At 46.4% G+C, this 9,810-nt stretch overlaps 1 protein-coding gene across 1 annotated transcript in view; it reads right to left on the bottom strand.

The window, feature by feature from the left end:
- Positions 1-5,409: 5,409 nt before the first annotated feature.
- The window catches only part of ZNF652 (zinc finger protein 652), a 55,984-nt gene continuing 51,583 nt past the window's right edge, over positions 5,410-9,810 (bottom strand). The window contains exon 6 of the mRNA XM_030295276.1: positions 5,410-8,774. Within this exon, the coding sequence (XP_030151136.1) occupies positions 8,263-8,774 (512 nt within the window). The 3' untranslated portion in view covers positions 5,410-8,262. The remainder of the gene's footprint in view (positions 8,775-9,810) is intronic.

Genomic DNA, 9,810 nt, shown 5'->3' with positions numbered 1-9,810 from the left:
AAGTGATTTCAGTACTGGCGGGGCGGGGCGGGGGGGGGGGTAACAAAAATAAAACCCAACAAGTTACTTCTGGCCACCTGTTAACCTACACCAATCAATCACAGCTCATTTCGCTTTCTGTCAAGTGTAGGAGTGGGTCAGCCTGGGCCGGGGTTTGGGGCAGGAGCCAGGCAGAGATCTGGTCAGAAGGGAAGGCGGCTCTAGGCGCAGGTGCCCCCAGCTCTACGGGGTAAACAGTGCCGTGCGGGGCTTTGCCCTGGGCTGTCACTGACCGGCCCACGGTGGGGCAGATGCCGCCATGAGTACGAAACTCCTGGTCAGAGAGCGGAAGGGGGTCAGCGGCCCTAGGACAAGTCACTGACAGAGGGAACACGGACTGAATCCTAACCTGGAGAGGGACCTCCCAGGGGTCAGGATGCAGGGTCCAAGGCCGAGGACTTGCTCGCTGGTGTAACAGACACCCACTGGAGCCCAGCAGAGAAGCATTTCCTCGTTCGTACTCCAGAGTCTCCCCCTACCCCCACCCCGCTGCTCTTGTGCCTCTCAGAGATGTGATCGCCCTGTGCTGGTGGTGGCATTTGTAAGGAAGAAGTAAGGAGGGCTGCCTTCCTGCTCTGCACAACCGGGCCCCCATGGGATGGTCCTAGCTTTCAATCTCCGGGCACCATTGTTTGAAGCGGCTAATTAAGCTGCCTGACCCCACTCTTCAATCTTTGTTTGCATCCTGAAGGCTGAGTAACTACTGGACTTTGTAATAAGGGAAAATGTCTTAAAAACAAAGATCTATAAATAAGCACTGAGCCAAGAGAGGACAGTCTGCAAGAGACTTAAAAGCACGCTCTTTCTTCCGAAGGTGGAGAATAAAGACGCCGAAGTACTTTGTTGCTCCCTTGTGGACAGAGCCGGTACTGCTCATGGGGCAGAATCACACAGCCCTTGCCGAGACATGAATACAATGCATATTTGAACTTATGGAAGATTGAGAAGAATCCGTCGGATTTTCAGAGGCTGCAGACCTATCCTTTGGGATACAACATTAGAAGGAAACACCAAAATTATGCTACACAGTCTCTTTCTTTCCCACTTTTGGAAAGACCTAGTGAGTTGGCTAACCAAGGACAGAAAGGCTATTTCTAAGACTGTTAAGAGATTCTGAAAGGATCAGCTATTTCCCACCGACTTTCAAATGCAATTACACACAGCCTCGAGTCCTACGCAGGCTGTGATGTGACGTCTGTGTCTCTGCCTTTCTGAGCACACGGTCCCTTTTCATCTGGAAAAGACAGGCAGAGAGGAAGCTGCGTTCGTTCAGCGGAGCTGGATATTCAGAAACCACCTGATTCTTTGGCACATCCCCATCAGAGAGAGGCTCCCTGGCTGGTCAAAACCAGCAAATGCAAGTACTCCATTTCCTTCTGACGTGAAGCAAAATTCACCGCCCCTACCCCTTCTTGCCACGTCCCCACTTTCCACTTGTACCCCAGGGTGCTTTCAAGTAACCTGTAACATCCCTGATCTCACCAGAGAAGCTCAAATAGCGTGAAAGGAACCTGCGACCAGAAGGTGGAGGGGACGCTTCTCAGGGACAAGGGCCCTTCGCTAACTTGCGCCAAACGTCTCCTATCACTGAAGACATGACCGAGCCGGCGGTCCGTCTCAGGGATGTGGCTGCTTCACGTGGGAACCCGCCGTGGCTCTCCCCAACCTGGGGTATGTGTGGCCTGTGACTCCCAAGGGAAGCCACGCATGTCGAAGTGGTTACTTTAGGGAGCCGGTTACAATACGAGAGGCCAACTTCTAGGTCAATCGTGGGGACCATCGAGGAAAACGTTAAGCGAAAAGCCCTTGAAACGAGGAAACTCTTGATACTTAATTCCACATAAATCTACTTTTTGCATTCTGTGAGCTGGCCTTCCAATTCCAAACGGCCTGGGAGGCCTTCAGAGGTCTTGAATTTCTTCATTTTCGAACGTAACCAATTCTCACAAGTTTGCACCGTCTCACCAACGACATACGGTCGCCAGACAAAAAAGGGTGAGGAGTTTATTAACAGCTGCCTTCACAGACTCCCACTTTGTGTGGCTCTTAGTCTTGAAAACCTGAGTTATTAGTATGATCAGCTTTAGGGAAAGGGACATGGCAATTTAGGTCAGAAAGGAAAAATTGTGACTAAGACCAAAATACTCCACTTAGCAGATTTCATTCCCTTACAAAAAGAGAAAAGAGAATGCAACCGAGTTTCCTCGTTGTAAAGAGTTCTATTTGTTTTCGGTGTGGGAGGAGAACCGAACAGGGAGCAAGAGACCCGCACAACACCGCGCACGTCAGCTTTGACTGGGAAAGATCGGCCCGTTGTTAACAATGGTTTAGCGAGAAGGTGCTCGGATCACACGGAGAACGTACTGCAACCCCCTTTTTATTCCATCTTTCATATGTTATGCATCAGTCATACTTTAAGAGTTAATTAGATGAGAGGCAGTGGAAAAGAAAGGAACTGGACGTTTCTGAGGGACAGGCGGATGAGATAGGCATCAATGAAGGGCTGCTGATAAACCCAGAGAGCAAGTCTGAAGTAATTTGATTACACTAAAATGATGGGTACGATCTTCCGGAATGTTCCTGGAAGAGAGAGAGGGCAACGCAGGAGCAGGACGCAGCAACAGCAGCACTCGGGGTCCCTTAATCAGAAAGGGCGGGGGGAGGGTGGCGTTTGACAAGACCATGATGAGAAGGAGCTGTTCAAAAGAGGTGCTCGGTGACCTTTACTTCTAAAGGAACATCTAGTTTCCGGTGAGAGGAAAAGCGAATGAGGGGTAAGGGTAAATTCTTCCATCATTAGAGAGGTTAATGCGTCAAGACGAAAGACAGAGGCGAAAGCGTGAAGTGGGATCTAAAAGCGACCTAGGGAAACAGAACAGGGAGAGGTTCAAAGTTCACATCCAAGGTTTCAGCTAGTTTGCAGGGCCAGACCAACTAGGGCAAGGGTGGCTTCCAACACTCAGCAGAAGGAGATATTCAGAGGTAGGATTCAGACCAGGAGAAGAATGTTCCAGGATGCTGGCTTTTTTGAAGGCACTCGGGAACGGAGTGAGAGAGCGTGAAGAAGCTTCAGAGAGACAATGGGGGATTCGGGAGAGGTGTGCACTCACGGATCTGTCACAAGGAAATAAAAACCACCGCAGGAACACTGTGACAATACACACTCCATCGAGTGACCCACAGAATAACAAGGTAGTAGAGATCCACTTTGTTAAGTAGTTTCTTACAACAAGATAGCTTCTACACAGGGAGTCAGAGAGAGAAGTCTGTTTTCTGGAGCTGCCTCTCGGCCGAACAGTTTTGACCGAGATCAAGAATTCGGTAAGTGGTACGCGATCTGGTTCTTTAAACGAATTTCCTGAAGCTAAGGCTTCAAAGCTGGGACGACCGAGGAGTCTGCTTTTCCTTTGCATCTTGCAAAACCGATCCTCTAGGACAAAAAGGTCCGGTCACAAAGTCTATAAAAAGTCGGGAGAGTATAAAAGTACAGCGTTATGAAAGTGGACATACCGATGGCAACTTTTATGGCTTCCATAGAAAGTGGAGAGAGGATCTCTGGTTTGCTTTATCGAGGTAGCGTCCAGGGCTGGAAGGCCATCATCATTTAGTACAAATGCTACAGATGACCGAAGCAGGGTGGTAATGTTCCTATTGCATAAGAATGCCACTAACTCCAGTGGCTAATGACCTTTCATTCCTGAAAAAAGTGATCTTTTGGGGGGAATTTCCTATCCGGACTTAGGCAACGGGCGATTAAAACCCGGTATTTACTTGTTCAATCGTATAGTCTGAGGAATTCCAAGCGAGCTGGGTTTTGTCGTGGTAGAACAGCTGATACACTTCTTAAATGGAACGTATCCCCTTTTCCACTAAGTACTTCCCACAGTCTAGAACAGCATGGAAATGTGCATCGTGTGGATCGGCGATGTAGTACGAGTTGTCTCTTCTAGGCAGTAGCTCACACAGAAGTTTCTCCAACTTTTTATCTTTTTTTTTTTTTTTTTTTTGGTACAATAAAATCCGACCCACCATTCTGCTTCATTGACTGAAATCCGCAAGGTAGGGTAAATAAATATCATCGGCAACAGATTTTTATTTCTGCTCAATCTTCTCAAAATTTCAAACTTCCAGGGAGATAAAAAATTAAACGAAACGCACATATCCACGTAACAAACGTAAGGACTGAAAAAAATTTCGAGAAGTAGAAAATTCGAAGTTGACAAGCATCTCTTTAGCGTGTTTCGCCTTCGGTCAGTACACTAGGGGCAGTCGAGGTACAGGGAGCATTCTGGCCACAATGAAAAGGTGCTTCCAGCAAATGTAGTTTTTTTAATTTTTATTTAAAAAAAATCTTTTTTTAATGTTTACTTATTTCTGAGACAGAGAGAGACAGAGCATGAGTGGGGAAGGGGCAGAGAGAGAGGGAGACACAGAATCGGAAGCAGGCTCCAGGCTCCGAGCCGTCGGCACAGAGCCCGATGCAAGGCTCGAACTCACAAACCGTGAGATCATGACCTGAGCCGAAGTCGGTCACTCAACCGACTGAGCCACCCAGGCGCCCCTCAGCAAATGTAGTTTTTAAAAAGACAACCATGGTAATGCCGTCCTCCGTCATTAATTTAGAACAATGAATGTAAGTGATAGACTGTGAAAAGACACGTGGCTGATTTGCGAAGATTTCTTTGAACTACGGTAATGTCTTAGGTGGAGACTCCCTGCTCGCTACAAATAAGAATCAAATCACAAATAGATGTGGAAATGAAGCCACGTGCCTTTAAACTGCTCCCCTTGTTTTCTTCACTCAAATTAAAACGTCTAACTCAGTCTGAGTCTCCCTGACTCCATTTGAGAAAGCAGCAAGCAGCCTTTCATTAAGGCTAAGGAAGAGTTTATATCTGAATGATAAATCTATGAGATAAGAATGGGGGGGAGGCAATGTCAACTCAAGAAAGTCCTTGGGAAGTTTCCTCAAGTAAGCCTTAACCCTACCAAAGAAAGAAACAAGCCTTTGAAGACAGTGAAATTAAGTAATGGGAAACAGCCTCAATTGGGTATCGCTAGGACGCTGAAAGGTGGCCTTTGTTGTCTTAGCAGACTAAGGACAGATGAGGGCTAAGGACTCAAACTCCTCCGTGGTTCTTTTCTTCGTAAACAGATAGCAAACGGGCATGAAGTTCTGAAGAAGTCACGGGGTGCTGTACTGTAGGCTGGAGGGAACACACAGGATGCAACTTTTACCTTAGTGAAGGACCCCAATCAAATTTCCAACCCTGAGTTGGAGTCTGAAGCATGTTAAACCTGACGCACATATATGTTTAAGGCTTAATCCTGCAGTTCTCATATTCAGAAGCATTAACGTCGTGAATATTATTTAATGCATCTCATTGTTTATGTGTAATATGACACTGATAAGGAATCGTTACGTGCTGAGCAGTTTTCCTGAAGACTACAAACCCCGAGTCAAGGAAGGTATACCCATCTAGGGGGAAAAACAATTAGAAGTTTCCAGATTGTTCCACAGTACATTTCACTATGAACGGTGTCGTGTGACAATGCTGATTCAAAAGACAAAGCAAAAACAAATCCTTTTTTGCTTCTGTTAAGGGTGGTGGTGATTATTTGCTTCATACTGGTTTTCCTATGTAAGTAGGTATTTTCTTATGGCTATATTCACTTGAATGAAAAATCAAATATGACGACCTGAATTTTCCAGTGTATCATTATAGTACACTTTATAAAATGGTTGATTTAATGGTCTCAAGTCTAGAATTCAGAATTGCTACCAAACACCGTAAATTTGTTTAGAATAAAATAAGGTACCAGAACCAATTAAGCTGCGATTTACATCTTTTAAAAAACCATCTTAATATCATAGGCTTGGCCATTAAATAACGGTATGTCTACATAAAGGTGTAGATCCACCCAGAAACTTGTCATGGGAGGTAAAGGAGACTGTGGAGTAAGTAAAGGGACGCAGCCACGAAAGAAATGACAATCACAAACAAGAAATTAATTTTCCTTATTGGTCTGGGTACCTGGGTGTCCGAAAAATGCACGCAAATATTTAAAATAACATTCTTTAGAAATTACATCCAAAAACAGGAAGAAAAGTAGGTCTTGAGATACTTTCCTGCCCCGTTCCAGAATCTTCCTATGCTCATTACAGAAGGCAAAAGGCAATAATCAGAAGGGAAAAAATGAGGAAATTTTAAACCAAAAAGCTAACAGAGAATGTGATATTTTAAAAAGAGGGACTTGACCTCCATCAAAAGTTCCAAATTTTCCTACCACAGAGCTAATCAGCCAGAAAAGTGCTTGAAGTATATCTGCACATTTAATATTAAAAGTTAAAAAATAAATAAAAGCCAGGGTTCTTATTTAGGCAATGATCTAAGAGCCCAAGGCAGTGTAGGGGGTGGGGGAGGAACTGAAGAAATGTCAAGATTAAAAAATAGAGGGAGAGAGAGAAAGAAAGCAGACCTAGCTTTGGAACTCAGTTCTCTGAGACATATATATATATATATATATATATATATATATATATATATATATATATATATATATAAAAGTTTTAGCTGTACAGAGTCTGGAGAAATTTGATCAGTTAAGTATGAGCAGTATGTTAGCCCTTCTATTCAGACTTTCCTATATAAGCTCCTGAATGATCGTGCTCTTTCGAAACTTCCCAAACTTGAAAAAGTAACCCATCTAAAAGGTGGTTAGAGATGTTCCCCTCACCACCTGGGAACACCGCTGTCTGTCGCATAATTATCTGCAGAGAACAGGGCAGCAAAACATAGGCAGTTTTCTTTCCCTCGCTACGATTTAAACTGTGTTAGAACAGCTCAAAGTTGTGGCTGGATCCATAGCTGAACAGACATTTTAAAAACTCATAGTCAAATCTGTCCTCATCCAAACTTCTCAGCTACTGTCAGCAACATCATTCATGCTTGTGATTTTAGTGTACTATTTCGTATTTTCCTAACAATTCTAGAAAAATACAGCAGCCTCGAAACGAGCAGTGTCTCGTGAGACTTCCATTTGGTTATGCCATCGGCTGGACACAAACAAGCCCTGGGGAAAGTGAGACGCAGACGTGAGGGAGAATGATTCTCCATCACTTCCTCCTCCTGACGGTGAACAGCTTGACTCCGATTTTTCGAACATGCAAGCGTGAGGGGACGTCCCTGGAAAGGGTCCAGCTCCCTGCAAATCACCCCACTTAGCGCAGTGACCAAATGAAATCATCCCGCTTCACGCGGTAACCAAACGAAACGAAACACGGAGGACAGGAGCGTGTCAACGAGCCCGACAGACGGATGCTTGAGTGTGAAGCAGAGATTTAAAAACTGCCAAGGACTTACGCCAAGTTCTGAAAGCAAGACCTCATTCTGCAGTGACCTGGTGTCTGGAGACCCTCCCAGATGCATCTAGTCTCTGAAGCACCTTTGAGTTGTACGGATGTAAGAATAACTTTGAACTATAGAAGTTATATGCGTCTTTAAGAATCACATTTTGATGATTATAAAAATTTTTTTTTCTATTTTACAACATAGGCCCAGCTACACTGAAAAAATTACACCGCTTATTGAAATACATTTCATTTTAGAAACAGACTACTAAAGAAGTCTATACAAAAACTCTAAAATAATTTCTGTAGTAAAATAAAGAGTGCGTTAGGAGAGCTACACAAAGAAGAAAATTTCTGTCTTTCTCTATAATGCTTGATATACTGTGAAACACGGCCGGCTCGATTCGGAGGCCAGCGCCAAAAGCTGAAAAGAATTGGTTACGATACACAGTGATACAATTAATGCTCTGGATTAATCTCACAGCCTTCCCGATTAGTACAAAGGAAGCCGGGCCTGTCCCCTCTTTGAGGAGAAGCCCGGGATAGAAAAGCAAGCATACCTCATCAGCTGATATGAAATTATAAAATTCCACAAGTCTGAGTATTCGAAATTTATAAAAGTCCACCAGAAAATGCAAGCGAATTGGGCTTTAGTTCGGTGGTTCCCCTGGTTTAGATGACAGTTCCCTCCGGGAGCGCAAGGCGGTCTTCTCGTTCATTCCCTTGGATGTGTCGATTCCCCAAGACAATGACACAGCTCTTGGTGGAGGCTGAGGAGAGTCTGGCAGCTACAGAAATGCCCACCAGCTCCCTTTCTGCAAACTCACACACGGGCACACAGCTCGTGGAGAACACACTTAAGGAGATGGATGTTAGTGATGCTGTGCTGAACTGTTCTTTTCTGCCAGGTGCCGCAGAAAGTTGTCCTCACCCTGGCCTCGGTGATTTAAAGGCTCGCTCTTAAAGAGAGCTGGGGGCGGCGGGAGGTGCGGGACCGGAGGGATAGGAAGGTGGTGCGGGTGGTGAGGGTGTGGGTGGATGTGGAGGTGTGAGAAGGGGTGCGGGATGGGCCGCGGGGGGAGAGTGCTCGCGGGGCTCATACTGATCGGGGGCGTGGGCGTTGTGGGTGTGTTCGCCACGCAAGGAACTGGGGTGGCCGGGGAGGTCGTGAGTGGGATCTGGACAGCAGGCGGCACGTTCACGGGGCTGGTCACCCGAAAGCACTTCTCCTTGTGGGCCTTAAGCATGTTGGAGAAGCGAAACCGCTGGCCACACACATCACACGGATAGGGCTTCTCGCCTGTGTGCGTTCTGCGGTGCCTCTTCATGTTGGGGCGGCTGGTGAAGCTTTTGCCACAGATTTCACAGATAAAGGGTTTCTCTCCTGAGATGAACACAGACACAAGAAAACGATTAACATACTAGGCGGTAATTACGTGCTCACGCTATCCCTCGCACTCAACGAGGAGATCACCACCACGTCGCTCCCGTACGGCATGTTATTATAGCCTAAGAGGCGTTAAGAGAGTCTCCCCAAGTTGGGGCTTCACAAGTAAGAGCGGATAGGAGGAAAACTTACATGCAACCTACCATCTGGGCTTGGTTAAAAAAACAAAAACAACAACAAACCCTCCCCCCCCCCCCAAAAAATCTACGGTAGTGATCCTTCACATCCGACGCGAAGAACCGTTTAAATCGTTTTCCTGTGCTCAAAGCAGCTAAGGCCGCGGACGCGTCTCTGCCTCTTACATTTAGGCAAGTTAATCTGTTAGCAATTTCTGAATTCCAACCAGAATAAAGGCTGCTGAAAACATCCTGGGGAGCGCATAAGTCGCTTCGTGTCTACTCGCGCGGGATCCTTAGCATGTGGCTTACTTTTTGGTATTGGACTTGGAAAATACTGGGTGGCTCGCCCCACCCTGGGGAACCCCCGCTGCCGTGGCTCCCGGGGGAGAGCTCCTGGCATTTTTGCAGACAACTTCTTCATCACGTGGGACCGCCTGGCCCACCCGAAGAGCCCACGGCGTTCCCGGTGCCAGCCCACTAAATGCTCCCAAGAGATTCTATGAAAACTGTCCCTACATCATTTCCAAATGTCCATGCGTGTGTGTGTGGGTGTGTGGGGGTGCTGAGAGGGGGTCCTGGTCCTGGATGAGAAGCATAGGGCCGATGAGTCAAAAAGGAAACAAAATTGGGGCACCTGGGTGGCTCAGTCGGTTGAGCGTCCGACTTCAGCTCGGGTCATGATCTCACAGTCCGTGGGTTCGAGCCCCGCATCGGGCTCTGCGCTGACAGCTCAGAGCGTGGAGCCTGCTTCGGATTCTGTGACTCCTTCTCTCTCTGCCCCTCCACCTCTCACACTCTGTCTCTCTCTCAAAAATAAATAAACATTTTTAAAAAAGGAAACAAAATGCCCCGTC

The sequence above is a fragment of the Lynx canadensis genome, chromosome E1 (assembly GCF_007474595.2).
Source record: "Lynx canadensis isolate LIC74 chromosome E1, mLynCan4.pri.v2, whole genome shotgun sequence".
Lineage (NCBI taxonomy): Eukaryota > Metazoa > Chordata > Mammalia > Carnivora > Felidae > Lynx > Lynx canadensis.
The sequence above is the reverse complement of the archived record's forward strand: the minus strand, read 5'-3'. Positions and strand labels throughout refer to the sequence as shown.